Raw genomic sequence first — 20,416 nt, 5'->3', positions numbered from 1 at the left:
AGTGATCACATGTGAGGATAGCAGTGGCATCCGGGGAATGTGTGGGCATGTTTTCTGTTGAAGTGGGCAAACACATTCAGCAAATACAGACCTAGTGTACCCGCCCACACTCACTGCAACTCCCAAAGATTGATGGGAAGTGTAGTTTCCTGAGAGGAGAGGATATAATGTAATCCCAGCTGTTATACTTCCTCCTTGGCAGAGCAGATGCTGTTATTTTTTTAATTAAAGAAAGGACTTCCTAAAAATTAAATTAGACTTTTTTCTTTAATGGTAAGGAATTTCACAAATGTATTAACTATTTAATGTTTTGTGTTTTTGCCTATCCGGGTGTTGTTCTTTCAGTCTGCTCCACGCCTCATAACCTTAGTCTCACATAAACCATTCACTGTGACATAAAACATATTTAAAAGGAAACGGTCCTCTAGATTTTGAGGCCCAATAAAGTCCAATCACTTAATATTGGCAGCCTAGATTTCATGCTGTATACGCAAAACAAAAGCATTGGAATAGTGACCCAATTACCTTTACGGAAAATGTGGCATTGGCACAAGGATATTGATTTTGCATACTTTTATGTAAACAAAATTAATGCTACTCCCACTAGATTTAGGTTTTTCACTGCAGAGCAGCAAAGGAGACAGATGAAATTGTAAAAAGAAAAAAAAATGCATAAAGCGCCACTGGATGGCAAGGATAGATACCATGAAAGACTACATTCATATGCAAAATATTACATTTTTGTATTTATTTACTTAAGGTTTTAGACAAGTTTTATTCATGGACAAGGTAACCTTCTGCTGTACCATAAGATAGACAACATAAGATATAATATAGCTTTTTTCAGGTTTTTTTGTTCTTTGTACGTAACTTGTTTACTAAAATAAAACAAAGTAATTCTTTAAAGGAGAACTAAAGGCAAAACTTTTTTTTTTTTGATAGAGTGAAGAGGGATTAGAACACTTGTCAGTTTTTGTTGCCATCTGTGCCTCCATTAAGGAGATACACCCTCTCTATCTGTCCTGTTTACCATCATCATTGAAAGTAAAAGAAAATCCCAAATTGTGTGATTGTACCAAGAATGGTAATAGAGGGGAAATCTTCCAATGGGGACACTAGTTCTGGTGACATGGGGATCCACAAGGAACCTTAATATGCAGGGATTGTGTTGCATTGTACATTGCCAGCGGAGAGCATGGTTGTGGGTAGGATTCAGGGAGGGGAGTGGACAGAAGGCCGGTGAACTTGCATAAGGAGAGGAAGCTACAGTGCCTAGTCTTTATTACAAATACCCCCCTGCATGGAGGCAAATAGCAGGAGTTGTTTTATGGGGGTTACTGCACAGTCTGAATGAAAGACACAAAGGATACCACAATATAAGAAAGAATACCCTCAGGACACTCACCTTTGGCAATTCCTCTTTCAGTGACTGCAGGACATAGTACATGGAACTCTTATTATTCTCTCTTGGTGTGACACACAATACAGCCTCTCCATGAACTGCAATATCTCCAGGCTTTACACGGAGCTTAGACAGGCAGATTGAGTATCTTACAGTCTCAGCATTCACCTGGAAAAAGTAAAACCAAAAAAACATTTTCTTAAAAAGGGTGACTGCACAGCCGTTTCCTTAACATTAAAAAAAAGGCAGTATTTAGATTCCATTACCTCAAGCCTCAACAAGCGGATACGTTCCAGTGAAAGCTTCACCAGTAGGAAACAATCATCAGGAAGAAACACCTCCTCAATGTACTCTGATATCTGGAAAAGAGTTAGATTTTTAAAGTACAAAAATTATTTCTATTTATTAGAGCCCATGTGAGACACATCGACTCATATTATGGGCCAGCCGAGTATAACCCCTTCTACACCTATCATGCCTCAATTTTGAGATACAGCAGTACCAAAAACAAAATCATAAACACAGAAGGGCCTATCTTCCTCAATGGACTCCAAGATATAGATTTTATGGTAAATAAATTATTCTTAATTTCTCCTAGGCCATAAACTTAAATAAGCCACTGATAAATGGTGGAACATGTAACAACCCCCCCCCCCCTTATAGGGACAATCAGGAATACTTCTGTAAAGACTTTTGAAAAGTCTTTTGATTGGATACAGTGGCCGCAAAGTCAACCAACTACTCACACTACCATTCAGAGAATGCTGGGAGGTCTCATGATGGACTGAAACTGGATGATGGGATGCAAGAATGATGTCCAGGTTAATGTGCAAGGCTGAAACTATTGTAGAAAGGAAGCTTTAGGTCTTAACAACACCTTTTTCCTGTGTAAGACCATAAAGGGTACTTTAGAGGATAAGGCTGCCAGGAGGGGCCATTCACCTTGCAGAAGTAAGGAAAGGGGTAGATCAGGCTGTTCTGATCCTATAGAGCAACCAGGGCGGCTGCTTCTGCTAAAGGATCGCTGTACGTGGAGGCAATCCTTTCCAATTTGTTGTTGAACCTGAAAGCCATAAGGTTCATATCTGCCGTTCATCACCTGTGACACAGGTCCTTAAACACCTCTGATTGCACGGGCCATTCCCCGAATCATGGTATGCAGATGAAGTCTGCCTGCCAACTGTCCATGTCTGAGATGTAAAATGGCAGGCAAGGTAGGAACATTACATTTTGAACCAAGACACAATTGAATTTACCTCTCTGTAAGACTTACGGTTTCTGCCTGATTGTTGCTACTGCCGTGGTGTTGTTCAACTGACTCTAGATTGGATGACCCTCCAGTCGGAATGTTTGCATTTCAGACGGTTGAGCAGAAGACAGGATTCATGCAGCATTCATGTCTTTGCACCAACGAGGTGCCCAGGACTTACCTCAGCCCTATAGGCTGGTATTTGTTTTGAAGATCTTTCAAAATACTGGAAGGAAGGACTTCAGACTCCAGAACCAGATTCCAGAGCTGCTAAACCACAGACCACCTAGTCTTTGGTGCCAGACAAACTGGTCTGTTTGAGGACTGAACTGACTTGTCCCATGGTAACAGGATGTTGTGTTGAAGAGGTCTGGTGTGGAACTGGACAAATGGTACTGCTTTGAAGAAGGCTACCATCTGCCCCAGAAATCTCATACACAAGCCAAGAGTCTAAGTAAAGAGTTTGAAGTTTCTCCCTAGGAGGGATACCCTGCTTCAGAGGGCCCACTAATGCTGCATGGAGATCTGTTAATCTGTGCAGTGACTCAGGCAGAAAAGTTACAGCTAAGCCAGAGAACATTCTAGAAATGGTCACCAATCGATTGTCAATAGCGCCTTTAAAAACAGGTGCATCCTTCACACGAATGCTTAAGCTTTGTCAAAACTGGATTCTGTCAGATCCAGAAGGGGTAATGTACTTTTTTAACAAAGTTCTCCTTAAATAGGTAAAAGGCTGATAGCGGTTTTGGTTGGGTTGTAAGAGTTCTTTAAGTTGCCATAGAGAACAACTGCGATTTACAGGTGAATCGGATAGGTCTTGGTAATTTTGGGGACTCTAAAGGAGCCTAGACTGAGTGCTGCACTGGTGGAATTACGGGAGGATCCTTGAAAAGTGGTACATATAATGTAAACCAATGAGACCATCTCTAAGTTTGGGAGTAATGGCAGAAGCCTATGACTTCTCATCCATCAAGGACTTGAAACTTGGCATGAGAGATAGATCCTGTCTCACATGGAGTCGTAAGTTGTTGAGGGCTCAGACTGTTAATGCCTCAGTTAGATCAGACACAGATTCTGCAGGGGAAGGCTTGGAAGCAAACTTGTGGCTTCTGGGGGTCTTAATCAGCAGACAAATGTGTTATTGACCCATAAACTCCTGCAAAATGGAGGTAAAATCCTCCTGAGATAGAGGCAAGAAGAGGCCATTCCCAACAGAGCAAAGACTCATAGGGCAAAATTCCAGGCCGTCAGTGTCCTAGTACCTCAGGGGACAACCTGTAGGCAGCACTTTAACAGTTAGTGGAGCTTGAGCTAGAAAGACCCACACAGCAGGACTGCTCTGAAGTTAGGATCCAACCTGTTGCACAACAAGGCAGGGACAGCATAGTTTAGGCTGCAAGGCTTCAAAAAAACCCCAAAAAAAAGCAAAAACCCCAAAAAACACAAAAACCTCACAAATCCAGTTGCTGGGTAGCAGCAGAAAATGGGCTTTGAAGCTGACCAAGTCAGTGAAGGTGTCGAACTGAGTCAATGCTACATGACGAGGGAAAAAAAGAAAAGAAAAAGAAGAGAGTATACTGCATGCAATGCTCAACCTAGTGGATGATGCCAACACCTAATCCCTCAGCAGTCCTGACAACGAGAAAGCTCTCGCTGCTTGGTGTACTCACAAAGCGAGTCTTGAAAGACAGGGTCACATCTGGCACTGTGCTACTGCTTTGGACTTAGCAAACACTTCATAGTTAACTTAAAGTGTTACTAAACCCACAACAGTAAAATCAGTCTGTATATGCAGTAAAGCATGCTTGTTATACTTACTGTGGAACCTAAGGGGGTTAATCTTCTGCATTGTGTAAAAATGCTGTTTGATCCTGACTTCCCTGATCCTCCCTTTCTTCCAGTGTCCCCCCCCTTATCTTATGATAAGATAATTTGTGTGGAGTCACTCTGCACAAGCTCAGTTTGGTGTGTATTGCTAAAAGGAGGATTATTTTCTTGGGAGAGTGCATGTGACCAGCACAGGGCCAATCAGCGCTATCCAGACAGAGGTCAGGGGTCCTGCATCCTCTTATAGCAGAATGAAAACTTCTACAAACTTTAACCAGTGCTTGGATGGATACTGATAAAAGTCACAAGACTGCTTTAACTGCTGATGATAAAAAGTATTTAGCAGTCAATATTTACTAAAATAATGACACTACCATGTTCTGTGTACTGTGGGATACCATACTGTATATAGTGAATGCAGGGTCCTGGGTTTAGTAACACTAACTGGTACACTGCGATCTGAAAAGTGCTACAACACATCGCACAGTGCTCAAAGATCACATTTCGATTGTTTAAAATATAGGACTCCGACTCAAAAACAACTGATCCTCACAAAGCACCAAACCTCTTACCTCTCCTAATAAGGTCTTCTCAATTCTACCTTTCACCAGACGAGCAAAGTCAGAGTCATCATCTATATCTAGATGAGCGGTAATGATTGGTGTGCTGAAGTAAATGGAAAATTAGTGTTAATACCCTGTTTGATGATCTGGTGTTTGCCTAAGAAAGAGCACCTGACAATCATCACAATAAGTCTAATCAGACCTCCACAATTTTGTACAGCTTTAAAATAAAAGAAAATTATACTTTAAACATTAGACAAAATTGTCAGTGTTATTCCTTATATACAACTTGGACCTTAGTAACCTAGCAAGTCACAGCTTCAGACTGGACATTCAAACTGTTCATGTGCTAGCACCTTATCACTATTAAATCTAAACATTTATAAACATGGACATTGGTACACATACCTAATGTTCTTTGAGGCATTGATGATTTCCTTGATACGGGGCACACCCAATGTGATGTTCATGGAAGCAACACCAGCAAAGTGAAACGTTTTCAGGGTCATCTGTGTTCCTGGTTCTCCGATGCTCTGAGCACAGAGAGCTCCCACAGCCGAACCTGGTTCCATCTGTGCTCTGGGGAAAGAAATGAATACCCATCAATAGAACTGATGCAGACTCTACTGACTAGACCCCAACAGATTGCTTTTAATTATGACTGAAGGACAGGTGCACTATTAGTACAAAGTATGCTTAAGCACTCTAGCTAGACATCCTAATCAAAACTAACCTGAAGACCCTCATCACGCTGCTTGTTTACTTCAGCATAACAGCAGCAGTTGTTTAAAACCCAAGAGCCAAAGAGTCCATGCTAGCTGTGTTTGAGAAGTGAGCTTCCATAAATGTGAACGGGCTCATACCCAGAGTGTATACAATCACAGAGTACGGTTCCACTCAAAAAGTGCGCAGGTGCAGCCAGCAATGAAAATTGTTTCAGTCAAGAAGATGTAAACAGCTGAAGAAGCAGCAGCTTTTCTACTGAGGTGAGTAATCAGCTAGGAGGAGGATCCTAGGTTAGGAGGACTACAGAATATATTTTGTTATCTTAGTACATAACACATCAAAGGAAGTTTAAAAAAGGTACATAATATTGATTTCAGTACCTTAAAAACACCAAATGTTCTGATGTGCTGGCAGTGATCATTGTATATCCTATTCTGAGATTTCCCAATTCATTAATGAACTCAAGCTGCTTACAGAAGTCTTACTGAATTCAGAAGTGTTCATTGTAGGCATCAAATACATCAATTATGAATGGCATATAGCTAGACAAACATGCTAGAAAATGTACCAGTAGACAAACATTTCCAAATTTCTCTACTGCGTAGTAAAATCTAATATTCATAATGAACACAACAAAATAAGAAAACTGCTTTTGCACGGAATTACAAGCATTTCCAACTCATAGAAATTCACTTATCTATTAAAAAACATTTTGCTATTTATAATGCCCTAACCCAAATAACAGCTCAATCAATCCGTGGGCCCACAGCATAAACAAATTGCAATCTGCTTTAATGTTGGTTGAATTTACCTGCCATAAGTAAAATAAAGGTATGTCTAAACTCTAAAAAGCAAGTGGTCTTTTTTAACCACTAGCCTACAGGGCACTTATACCCTCTTCCTGCCAAGGCCAATTTCCAGCTTTCAGCGCTGTTGCACTTTGAATGACAATTGCGCGGTAATGCAACACTGTACCCATATGAAATTGTTATTTTTTTTGTGACAGAGCTTTATTTTGGTGGTATTTAATCACCACTGGGTTTTTTTTATTTTTTCTTAAACCAAAAACCACTGAAAATTTTGAAAAAGTTTAGTTTTTTTATAAAATTTTGTAAATAAGTGATTTTTCTCCTTCACTGATGTGCGCTAATGAGGCTGTAGTGATGGGCACTGATAGGCTACACTGATGGACACTGATAGGTGGCACTGATGGGCATTGACAGCCATCACTGATGGGTACTGAAAGGCAGCACTCATATGGCACCGATAGGCGGCACTGATAGGCAGCACTGACTGGCACTAATAGGCGGCACTGATGCACACTGATAGGCAGCAATGATAGGTGGCACTGACTGGCACTGATGGGTGACACTGAAAGGCAGCTCAGATGGGCAATGATATGTGGCATTGATGGGCACTGAAATGTGGCACTGATGGACACTGGCAGGTGGCACTGGTGAGCACTGAGAGCTGGCACTGATGGACACTGACAGGTGGCGCTGCTGGGGCTATACTGATCATCAGGGCACACTCATCATCAGTGCTCTGATGATCTGTGTACATGTCCCCTCCGAGGAATGCCGATTACCGGCTCTCCTCTCCTCACGAGCTGTCAGCGTGGCAGCTCTTGGGGAGAGAAATGCTGATAACCAGCATTTCCCTCTTTACATTTGATCAGCTGTGATTGGACACAGCTGATCACATGACCGAGCCGATATCTTCGGCTTTCCGTGGATTGGTGATCCGCTGTGTCCGAGGGACACAGCTCACCACCGATCGCCATGCTGTGCGCTCCAGGAGCCATGCATGAGTGATTAGAATGGGAGGACGTCATATGACGTCCTCCCAGAACGAGAGAACCACCTTGCATCCGTCATATTACTATATGGCGGGCAGGAGGTGGTTAAGGTTTGATTTTAATTTGTTTTGAAGTTCAGCAAGTCCAATTCCAACAACTTCCATCACAGAGGTGATTTGTAGCTAGGTAGTTATGCATTATATGTAACCTGCAACTCTACAAGACAAAAACAGCTGTAACACATTGAGATTTGTAGCTATGTTTGGCTTAGATAAAATGTTGACACTACTACTTACAAGATAGAGTTTTATTGTCCAAAAATGAAGAAATCAATGGAATTCAAGAGCCGCATTACCTCATATATTTATCCCGACAAGTCTCCAAAAACTTTTCCAGCTGAGTAGGGGTGATCCTGTCCAACTGGTACAACACTCGTGGCTGCACAAAGATAAAGGATAATATTGAAAACCCTCTAAATCAAAATCCTATCATTTTTAGGGGCTATTGTACAAGTTAATATATTACTGGGTGAACCCTTTAAAATAAGGCTACCAGGTTTTCAAAATTTGGGTAAACCCTCATCACATCCACTTAACCATGCCTCCAATTTGTAGACTCACATACAAAAATTACTCCCCAATTTTTAACATGTCCTTAAACAACTGGTCACAGACATTTGGATCAAGAAGCAGACATTGAAAAAGAGCATAAAGACAAATTTCTCTAACAACAATTAGAGAAAGGATGTGGTGAGTGGAGAATATGGGTTAATAATGTACAATGCATGGAGCGCAGCATGTAGGGGTCAGGAATACATAATATACAGGCCAATGAATACAGTGGAACCAAAAATAACCCTCCCCCACCTTCTAATCCCTCCCAACACACAGCTCTGTGTTGCATTTGATATAAATATGTCTGTTTTATGATTTTCCCCCCCCTCAGACCTACATGAAAGGATCTGTTTGCTAGTTTGCCTTAGAAACATATGAGTCTTACAATCTTCTCAAACAAATGCCTTGGTAACAATTACACAAGCAATCTTCTACAACAATAAGAACTTAGATACCATTGTTGTATGTTGGGCTCTTGTTCTACATTTAATTATGTAACTGAAATCAACAAGCCAAGATAATCAATGGTTAACAATAGCTTGACCTTCTGACATATACTGTATGACCTATGTCATGTAAGCATCTAGAGGTTGAATTGAAGAATGTTTCTGCCATTGGTGAGGATCGTGGCGTCAGACCCCAGCCCTTCTCAACAAACTCGTGACCGAAGGACTAGCCAATCTAAAACCGCGCTGTCACGTGCGTAACAATGCCACGCCCAGCTGCACCCTGCACAAAGTTTTTCCAGCTAATGGACCACAATCTGTGTACCTGCAGCCTGGGAGCGATTGTTACTGGGTCAGGTTAATTACGCAATTAAGAAAGGCAAGAAAACGAGCATACCAAACTGACTGGAAAATGCTATTATCCTAAAGAGAGGAAGAAAGTTCAGGTAAACAATCCCCACAACCAGTTAGGATGATAACTCAATTTGGAGCATAATGGGGGGGGGGGGGGGGGGGGGGGAGTAAAACATATACTGGCAAAACATTGGAAGATTCTTACACAATGTCCCACTTTAGGTAAAATTGTAGGTGACCTCCCATTAATGGTAGCGAGGAGATCACCAAATCTTGGTGATTTACTTATTCACCGATTATCAGCCATTAAAACAAACAACATGGCTTACGCCACGCACAAAAAGGGATGTTTAGAAAATGTCAGATTTGTAAATTTGTAGATTGTACTGATAGGTTCTCTGATTCAAATAAGAAGGCCCATTTTAAAATTCAAAGCCTTATAAATTGTTCTACAGCCAGAGTACTATATATGTTGACTTGTCCATGTAAAAAAATGTATATTGGTAAAACTAAGAGACAGCTTAAAGTACGAATAGGTGAACACTTTAGAGATATTAAATCGAATGATCCTGAAAGTAATTTAGCTCAACATTATGCTAAGTATCATGGGGGCAAACTAGAGGGCACAAAGTTAAAGGAATTTATACACTTAATTTTCCGCAGAGGAGAGGTGATTTTGATAGAGAACTTTTAAAACGTGAAAAACATTGCATATATAAACTTGACACTGTCGCCTAAAGGGTTAAATGTTGAATTTGACCTTCAAGTGTTTTTGCAAAATAGGAAAATCTGTAGTGTAAATCTGCTCCTGCCACCTATTGGTGATGAGCCACTGAGAAATCCATCTAATTAACATTAAGTAAATGTAAGAATATTTCCTTCCCACTGTGAAGCCAGATATCTGTGTTATATGACCAGTTATTTGCTAACTATTTTAGTTTTGTTTCCATTGAGTCAAATTGCCACCAGCTGATTTACATATATGGGCGGTAACAAGCCCAGTACAAATTATGCATGGAGGGTAGGCATCTCATTGGTCCTGACAAAGCTGAGTAAGATACGCCCATTGGCGCAATGTGTTGACGTCATACGTCACATCTGGTTGGACGCATTGATGCCGCACACGCAGCCCTTCATGGGAGGCGGCAACACACGCTGGCAAACGAGCGGTGCTAGGCTGCACCAGTACCAGGACAGGAGCAGAGCCCGTTCACTTCAAGTCCCGATGGTGGCGGCTGTCTCCGGGACTATAGGCAGTTACCCAGACGGAGGAAACTGTGCACGAGTATCACCTAAAGCATGGGTGGTGAGTGATACGCAGCACATGTAAACAGGAATACGGCGTATGTACGCCATTGCATATTCACCAAAGTGACTCACTAATTGACTGCCTATATGTCACCTATTTCAGGATGGGGACATCATGTTATTCTGCATAAAGGTGCATAGTACCCCATATTCACTACCAGGCACAGATGATCCTGTATTTTACATCATTGCATCATTTATAAGGAGGTGTGCAGCCCCCATGTTGCGGTGAAGAACCCCCTTGTGGCAGGGCCCTGCCATTTCTAGAACACTGTGGAAGTCATATGGTGGTATAACCATGGCTATCAAGTTCATTTTGATTAAGATTATGGACATGACTGCTACTGTTTGACATCTCACCACCCATTTGTGCTATATATATCTACCGTAACTACTGCCTGTTCTGGTTATTACCCAGCTAGTGGTTGTGGAGACAGATTGTCTCTGTATACCTATATTTTCTATATCTATCTGTTAAGGTTGATTGGGCTACTATATCCACTATCTGGTACTTGAGATCAGCCATATATTGCATCGTTGCTATGCCATGTTTGGTATAATTTTTTGAAACACCTCCTGTATGGCGGTGTAACCATTGTGTGAGTGCCGCATATGTATTAGACTTACTGTCACTATATTTGCAGCACTTTATTATTTTGACCGGTCATGACATCTGTTTTTAAGTGATTTTAGGTCAATTTTGATGTGTTCTCATTCTGAGGTGATGGTGAACTGAGGTATTTACCTTCTATGTCCACATGTGTATTGTGTAATAAAGCATCATTTTTTTAATTACTTTGAGTATCGCTTTCTGTCCATAATGTAACCGCTTCTCTGTGAAACTCTTAACGTTTCTCTTGGTAATTACGCAATTAACCCTTCACACTGCCACCACCTCCTTTTTGTACAGAGAAAGAGGAAACTTGGCAATATCAGCAATAACACTATGATGTTTGAATAATCGTTTGTATACACAATGTCACCGCAGACAGATGTATGCAGATGTTTAAAACACACAGTAGCGCTCTTCAGAGACAGGGATTCTTAGTTTGCATTAAAGAGCTTTAGAAACAGTTCAACACTTTCAGAAAGTAAGATTTATTAGTAAAAGGGTGCAATAAAAATATTTACAAAAAAAAAATGTAGCCAATATATATATATATATATATATAAATATAAATATACAGAGAGCAATAACACAGCAATGAGATAACAGAAAGAAGTTTAGAGAGATAGAGTACTTGCCAAAAGTCCTGGGTTAAGCAGATCGTTTCCTGAGCCAAAAGGGTGCCTTATCTCCCAAAGTTGGTTCCGATGTTAAAAGGGAGGATTCTTCAACTTCAACACGACCTACTCAGCTTAACTTAACTCTCTGCTCCAAGCATTACAGCTTTTTCTAGGAACTCAGCAGGGTGTCTCCCTGAAGCAGAGAACCAATCAACCTCACTTGGGGAGGGCGTTGCAGGCGGAGACCCAAGCTAGAACCAAAATCCCTCTCAGTTGATATCATGATCAATAACTTACCCTCGGTGCATGTAGCAGCCTAGCCACTAGTGGATTAATATGCAGAAGCACCTGATGAACGTCTAGATATTAAATATGACATACCTGCTCGGGACAGTTAAGGAGATATTATTTTCTGCTCTCCTGTAGATTTCAGCTAGGGGGTGTAATATATGAGCCGACTTTTATTAAAGTGACCGATCTGAATATATGCCTGGTTTCCTTGTAAGTCTTCCATATCTCCAGATATAAATGATATGGAAAGGGGGATTTTTAAATGTGAGTCTGTTCCACAGCTAGCTGGAATGTCTTTGAAGCTCAGTGAAGGACTGGTTTATGGTTTTACAATATCTCAGATTGAGACGCTAACAAGACACCTGGGCACCAGCTAGTTTGGGAGTTATAACCCTGGAGCTCTCCCACTGTGCCTATGATCTCTGGCATTACACAGATCACACTCCTGAGGAAGGGGGGAACTTGGAGGGAAGCTGGTTTGGGAGTAGAAATGATACAAGATGGGAGGATCCTTAGCAAGATGGATGACCGAGTCCATCTCTGTATGCACAATTGCTACACCATTGAAACACAGTATTGTGAAAGGATACGCCCATGTGGGATTGGCTACTTTCAAATAAAAAGTCAGCAGGTGAAGCTGACAAGAGGACTCTATGATGACTTAACACCAAGAAAGATCTCTGCCAGAACCAGACATTTTGCCTGATCTCTTGAACTGCTGTCGAGTAAGCCTGGGTCCTCGTTGCCTACAAAAATCGTGAACTTGCTCTAATCCAAGTTAAATTACCTTATGCATATTTACATTGTATACAGTATTTCCATTGTATTTGCTAGGAAGTAGGTAGCATATTTTGTATTGTATGTATATCTGTAAACCTTGTATTGTTTCCTAGAATTGTAACAGCTTGTATGTACAGCATTTTCTATTTAGTAAAAGCACATTAATACACTACAGAGGTCTAAGCATCCTTGCCTATAACACAAAGTAACCTAAACTAGTCAAAGCAAAACGATTGGGGACTCGTGCGGTATTTGCGCTAAACCTCAGCTGAAGCAGACGTGTTTTTCGAGGTGTGTTCGATGGCTTGTGCCAAAGAAAACTTCTGTGTAGGCTGTTTAGGAAAAACAAGGCTGCAGAGGTTTCTGGTGACTAGGAGGCGGCATGAACTCTCCATATCTGGGCCAGAGACAATGAGTGGAAGCCTCTAGCTGGGGAATTTGTGAAGTATGCTTTTCCTATGAATAAGACCTGGGGTGATAAAGTCTCATATAATTTTGTAGTTGATGTTTGTTGTTTGATTTAGGTGAAGCAGAGAAGAGGACAGTGTCTAGAGTGGGTTGGCACTTTCTTCATGAGCTCTATGCTGAATCACAAAGAAGGGAGAAGGCAGAGGCAAAATTAAGGAATTAAAAGACCAGCTAGCAGTTGCTTCAGAGTGTGTACGTTCAACTGCTAGTCGGGATGATGATATGCAAGAGGTGTACAGCCCCCATGACCAAATCAATAAATGCCTTAAGGAAAAAGGAGAGCCATAAACCTGTTAGTAAAAGCCAGAATATGTGCCATTTTCACATCCCAAAGCTGGGATTGTGAGGATGTGCTCTCCTCAAATGATAGTGAGGATGAGGAGAGTTTGATAGTTCTGATGATGATCGTCCAGTGGGAAAGAAAAAGTGTGCCAGACCTCTCATTATTATGCATAGGAAAAGGCAACATGATAGAAAGGATATGATATGGCAGATGGGATTACTGCAACCCCAGAGATGTGGAATTTGAAGTAGTAAGGGAGTTTACACAAACTGAACATGAGCTGACAAAACAATACAAAACAGAAGTCCAGGGAACCCCTATTGATTTGGCTCCATTGTTTAGTGTCAGGCCATGCAAAAAGCACAAAAGTTTACTGTGAAATTTTCACTGTTAGACCTTGTGAGAGATGGGATAGTCTGAGTACACGCCAGGCCTACTGACCTGGAAAATACCTACTCAGGGAGAATAGGAGGGTATTTCCAGGTTACATGAGATGGGCTATATAACTGGAATATCTAAGTTTTCAGAATGGATGGGTCAAAATATGCAACCCTTCACATATGCTCTGCTCTCCAAGCTGATGAAGTCTGCGCCACCTAATCTCAGGACTCCTTTATTGTCCTTGCTGGGAGGCCTGGGATTAAAGAGAAGATTTGTGAAGCCACTACCCTTTTAAGCCAATTGGAGTTGCTAGAGGAGACAAAAAAAAACCCGTTCAGGGCACTAGACAAGATCAAGACTAGACAGGAAGAAAACAAGCACAAAAGAACAGGGAAGAAAGAATGTGGGAGAGAAGGAAGTGAAGAGAAAACAAAGGTACATATTTCTAGGAAACAAATGTGGGTAGCCTATTAAAGGCAGGATTACCTAAAGATGAGATAGATGAGACCTCTACTGCAGAATTACTTAAGAAGTGGAAAGTGTTAGTGGGGAAAACGATCAGGGTTAGGAACACTACTCCTAGTGAAGATAACATCAGCCTAGATTTAGAGGAAACAAAACAGACCCCTCCCTGTTAGTTCCAAACCAAATTCCAAAAACTGCACATGAACCCAAACTCAAATTCCTTTATCCTGGGGAAGAGTTAGAGGGACTCAGAAAGAGGGACTTTGAGGTTCCTCATCTTTTATGAAGGAAAGGTGGGTGTCCTGTGATAGCAGTGAGGACAGTGACGGCAAGAGACTGACGTCCATATGCACTTGTCACTGTATGTGGGGTAAGTCTTCTCCTACATATGATGGATTTAGTTGATATTGGGGTAGAAATTACATTTTTACAAAGGAAATCTTTCCCATCACAAAGGAAAAGTAATTCATTTGGGAGAGCAAACCACACCAGCAGTTAGGAGATGGGTGAAATTGGCTATTGGTAAGGTACCAGGATTTTTGACAAATGTTTTCGTATCAGTTAGCCAAAAATATTCTTGGGATGGATGTACTTCAAGGTACATCAATTCAGACTAAATGGGGTACATTCACATTCAGGAATCCTGATAAAGCATATCTGTTTAGAGCGGTGAAGGCTGTGGTCAGAGGTCATGCCAAATGGACCCGTCTACATTCCTCTACCAGAGAAGCCAGTCTGTCTCAAACAGTACAGACGTCCTGGAGGCCACAAAGAAACTGGGGAGACTGTTCAAGAACTGTTGAGAGTAGGGATCCTTAGACCTGTTGCATGTACTTTCTTGTCTCCGGAGCTCCCTGTGAATAAACCTAATGGGACATATAGAATGACCGTGGATTACAAAGGTCTAAACAAGGTGGCACCTCCATTGAAGTAAGCTGTACCCGATATGATCTCCATCAGTGAGAAAATTGCTAAAGAGGCAGGAGAATATCATGCTGTGATAGACCTAGCTAAAGTTTATTTCTCGATTTTCACAGTCCATGAGTGTCAGGACCAGTTTTCCTTTGTGTGGGATATCCGCTAGTACACTTTCACCGTCCTTCTGCAAGGCTACCTTCATTCTCCAACGGTTTGTTAGCCCAAGATTTAAGTACCCTGAATCTGAAAGCCGCTATGTTTCACTACATTGATGACATCATGCTCTCTGGGACAAAAAAAAGATGTAACTGTTCTCCATGTGCTCTATTAGTAGGTGCAGTGCTTCAGAGGATGGGATATCAACAGAGACAAAGTTTGAGGACCTGCCACAGAGGTAAAATTCCTGGGAATTATGTGGATTGGGCCACAAAAGGATAATTCCAGAGATAGTTGTTCAAACTATCCATGCACTATTGCCTACTACCATAAAGGAGTTGTGGGATTCTGGAGATTGTCCATCCCACATCTTGGACTGATCATGAGGCCTATATACAATGTTACCAAGAAAAAGACTGAGTTTTCATGGGGTTCAGAGCAGCAAACCGCATTCCTTGCTGCTAAAGAAGCCATTATACAGCATCAGGGATTGGGACCCGTGAGTCAAGGAGTACTATTTCAGCTGGTTGTAGTGGAGCAGAATGGTAACATATCTTGGGAGTCTGTGGCAGCCAAATGAAAAGAAAGTACAGAGAGCAATACCCATTGGATTTTGATCCAAGCAATTGACAGGGGCACAGAAGAGATACATGCCCCTAGATCTGTACCTGTTTGGGGCCTACGCAACATTTCAACATTACAGGAAAGAGCCCAGTCACCATCCATACTGCACTGCCAATAGTAGGATGGGTGTGAGATAATGGACTGACCACTAGGGCAACTGTTGCTCAGAAGCAGACAGACACTGATGAAATGCAAGTGGTACTTACAAGAAAGAGGGATTATTGCAGCTGGGGATGTCAGACATTTCAAAACAGTTGTCAGGGTTCGTCACTTTTACCAGCACACAGCCAGATGAACAAAATTCCTGTGCTGCAGTTATCCTATCATTCAAGAGGCTCCACCTTTTGAGTCTCTGTCAGAAAACATGAAAGTCATCAAGGTTCACTGATGGTTCAGCTATAGTCACCTCGTCTGGGCATCATTGGACCGTAGCAGCCTACAACTCGAGTACAGACAGTCCTGCTTGGCAAAGGGGGCAGTGCATGCTATAAATTCTGCAGGGTGCCCAAACTTTTGCAGACGCCATTTTTTTGTTTTCTGTTATTTTGAAAGTGTAAATGATGGAAATAAAATCTAACTTTTGTTGACATATTATAAGAATGTCTAATCTGTAATTTGATGCCTTTTGGAGATTTTTCCATCTTTCCTTGGCTTCTTTATGCACATTAATACAAATTTTTAGCTGGGGTGCCCAAACTTTCAATCCCCACTGTACATACATACATACATATACACAGTTGTGTTCAAAATAATAGCAGTGTGTTGAAAAAAGTGAATAAAGCTCAAAATCCTAATAGCTTTTATTTCCATACACACAAATGCATTGGGAACACTACACATTCTATTCCAAATCAAAACATGAAGAAAAATATATCAAATTTGTGTTGTTCCTCTAAACAAATTAAAGAAAAGTGAATATTAGACTGTTCAAAAAAATAGCAGTGTTTGTATTCTTCTATACAAACTCAAACATTCACTATATAAACTGAAACATGTTTGAAGATTTTGCTTTCCTTTGAATCACTTAATATTTAGTTGTATAAGCACTGTTTCTGAGAACTGCTGTACATCTGTGTTGCATGGAGTCAACCAACTTCTGGCACCTGTGAACAGGTATTCCAGCTCAGGATGATTGGACTACATTCCACAGTTCTTCTCTGTTTCTTGGTTTTGCCTCAGAAACTGCATTTTTGATGTCACCCCACAAGTTTTCTTTTGGATTAAGATCTGGGGATTGGGCTGGCCACTCCATAACGTCAATCTCGTTGGTCTCGAACCAAGATGTTGCATGTTTACTGGTGTGTTTGGGGTTGTTGTCTTGTTGGAACACCCATTTCAAGGGCATTTGCTCTTCAGCATAAGGCAGCATGACCTCTTCAAGTATTCTGATGTATTCAAACTGATCCATGATCTCTGGTATGCGATAAATAGGCCCAACACTGTAGTATGAGAAACATCCCCATATCATGATGCTTGCGCAACCATGCTTCACCATTTTCACAGTGTACTGTGGCTTGAATTCAGTGTTTGGGGGTCGTCTAACAAACTGTCTCCAGCCACTAGACCCAAAAAGAACAAACTTACTTTCATCAGTCCACAAAATGTTGCACCATTTCTCTTTAGGCCAGTCAATGTGCTCTTTGGCAAATTGTAACCTCTTCAGCACATGTCTTTTTTTCAACAGTGGGACTTTGCGGGGGCTTCTTGCAGAAAGCTTGGCTTTACATAGGCATCTTCTAATTGTAACAATACTCACAAGTAACTTTAGACCTTCTTTGATCTTCCTGGAGCTGATTGTTGGCTGAGTCCTTGCCATTTTGGCTATTCTTCTATCCATTCGAATGGTAGTTTTTCGCTTTCTTCCACGTCTTTCAGGTTTTGGTTGCCATTTTAAAGCATTTGCGATCATTTTAGCTGAGCAGCCTATCTTTTTCTGCACTTCTTTATATGTTTTCCCCTCTCCAATCAACTTTTTAATCAAGGTATGCTGTTCTTCTCAACAATGTCTGGAACGACTCATTTTCCTCAGAATTTCAGAGAGAAATGCACTGTAACCAGCATGTACAACATTTGTTGCCTTCCTTCCTTAAAATAAGGGCTATAATTGTCACCTGTTTTTCAAAGAATGAATGACCTCACTAATAGAACTCCACACTGCTATTATTTTGAACATGCCCCTTTCAATGAGTGATTCAATTACACAGAATCAGTAGCATGCATGTCATGACTGTTAGGTCTGTTGGATTTCTATTACTCTACTACACCTGCTAGTAAATAATTTGCCATGTAGAAATATAATTTCTACCAAAAACAATGATTGATCAGGTTAGTGATGTCTGACTGCTATTATTTTGAACACAACTGTATGTATATATATATATATATATATATATACACATACATGCATATCCATACATATATATATAGATATATATATATACACACACACACATACATACATATCCATACATACATATATATATATATATATATATATATATATATATATATATATACACACACACACACATACATACACACACATAAATACACACACACATATACATACACACACACACACACACACAGTTGTGTTCAAAATAATAGCAGTCAGACATCACTAACCTGATCAATGATTGTTTTTGGTAGAAATGATATTTCTACATGGCAAATAATTTACTAGCAGGTGTAGTAGAGCAATAGAAATCATGCTGCTGCTCATCACTCATTGAAAGGGGAATGTTCAAAATAATAGCAGTGTGGAGTTCTATTAGTGAGGTCATTCATTCTTTGAAAAACAGGTGGCAATTATTGCCCTTATTTAAGGAAGGAAGGCAGCAAATGTTGTACATGCTGGTTACAGTGCATTTCTCTCTGAAATTCTGAGGAAAATGGGTCGTTCCGGACATTGTTCAGAAGAACAGCGTACCTTGATTAAAAAGTTGATTGGAGAGGGGAAAACCTATAAAGAAGTGCAGAAAACGATAGGCTGCTCAGCTAAAATGATCGCAAATGCTTTAAAATGGCAACCAAAACCCGAAAAACATGGAAGAAAGCGAAAAACTACCATTCAAATGGATAGAAGAATAGCCAAAATGGCAAGGACTCAGCCAACAATCAGCTCCAGGAAGATCAAAGAAGGTCTAAAAGTTACCTGTGAGCACTGTTACAATTAGAAGACGCCTAAGTGAAGCCAAGCTATCTGCAAGAAGCTCCCGCAAAGTCCCACTGTTGAAAAAAAGACATGTGCTGAAGAGGTTACAATTTGCCAAAGAGCACATTGACTGGCCTAAAGAAAAATGGCGCAACATTTTGTGGACTGATTAAAGTAAGATTGTTCTTTTTGGGTCTAGTGGCCGGAGACAGTTTGTCAGATGACCCCCAAACACTGAATTCAAGCCACAGTACACTGTGAAGACAGTGAAGCATGGTTGTGCAAGCATCATGATATGGGGATGTTTCTCATACTACGGTGTTGGGCCTATTTATCGCATACCAGGGATCATGGATCAGTTTGAATACATCAGAATACTTGAAGAGGTCATGCTGCCTTATGCTGAAGAGGAAATGCCCTTGAAATGGGTGTTCCAACAAGACAACAACCCCAAACACACCAGTAAACGTGCAACATCTTGGTTCCAGACCAACAAGACAGACGTTATGGAGTGGCCAGCCCAATCCCCGGATCTTAATCCAATAGAAAACTTGTGGGGTGACATAAAAAATGCAGTTTCTGAGGCAAAACCAAGAAATAGAGAAGAACTGTGGAATGTAGTCCAATCATCCTGAGCTGTAATACCTGTTCACAGGTGCCAGAAGTTGGTTGACTCCATGCAACACAGATGTACAGCAGTTCTCAGAAACAGTGCTTATACAACTAAATATTAATTAATATTCAAAGGAAAGCAAAATCTTCAAACATTTTTCAGTTTATATAGCGAATGTTTGAGTTTGTAAAGAAGAATACAAAACACTGCTATTTTTTTTGAACAGTCTAATATTCACTTTTCTTCAATTTGTTTAGAGGAACAACACAAATTTGATATATTTTTCTTCATGTTTTGATTTGGAATAGAATGTGTAGTGTTCCCAATGCATTTGTGTGTATGGAAATAAAAGCTATTAGAAGGATTTTGAGCTTTATTCACTTTTTTCAACACACTGCTATTATTTTGAACACAACTGTGTGTATATATATATATATATATATATATATATATATATATATATATATATATACACACACATATATATACACACACACACACACACACACACACACACACACACATGTTTGTAATATTTTTTTTTTTCTCAGGCTTACATGAAAGGATCTGTTTGTTCATCGGTCTTAGAATTCAGGAAAATAAAAGGTTACTTTCGAATGTTTGAGTGGACTTCTCATACAACTGCCTTGGTAACGATTACACATCTTCAACAATGAGAACTTAGATACCATTGTTGTATGTTGGACTCTTCTATTGTTCTACATTTAATTTTGTATCTGACATCAACAAGTTAATCAATGGTTAACAA

General features: G+C 40.5%; 1 protein-coding gene across 2 annotated transcripts in view; it reads right to left on the bottom strand.

The window, feature by feature from the left end:
• POLR3A (RNA polymerase III subunit A) overlaps positions 1-20,416 on the bottom strand; it is a 117,535-nt gene that overhangs the window by 19,669 nt on the left and 77,450 nt on the right. For both annotated transcript variants that reach the window (XM_089682537.1, XM_089682538.1), the window contains 5 exons: positions 7,921-8,003; positions 5,450-5,620; positions 5,051-5,144; positions 1,669-1,761; positions 1,406-1,570 (listed from right to left, as the gene is read on the bottom strand). In XM_089682537.1, coding sequence (XP_089538663.1) covers positions 1,406-1,570; positions 1,669-1,761; positions 5,051-5,144; positions 5,450-5,620; positions 7,921-8,003 — 606 coding nt within the window. The remainder of the gene's footprint in view (positions 1-1,405; positions 1,571-1,668; positions 1,762-5,050; positions 5,145-5,449; positions 5,621-7,920; positions 8,004-20,416) is intronic.

Source organism: Staurois parvus, unplaced genomic scaffold (genome assembly GCF_062004578.1).
Source record: "Staurois parvus isolate SC_StPar_1 unplaced genomic scaffold, SC_StPar_1.0 ptg000291l, whole genome shotgun sequence".
NCBI classification, from domain to species: Eukaryota; Metazoa; Chordata; class Amphibia; order Anura; family Ranidae; genus Staurois; species Staurois parvus.
Note: the sequence above shows the minus strand (reverse complement) of the source record. Positions and strands in the feature narration are given on the sequence as shown.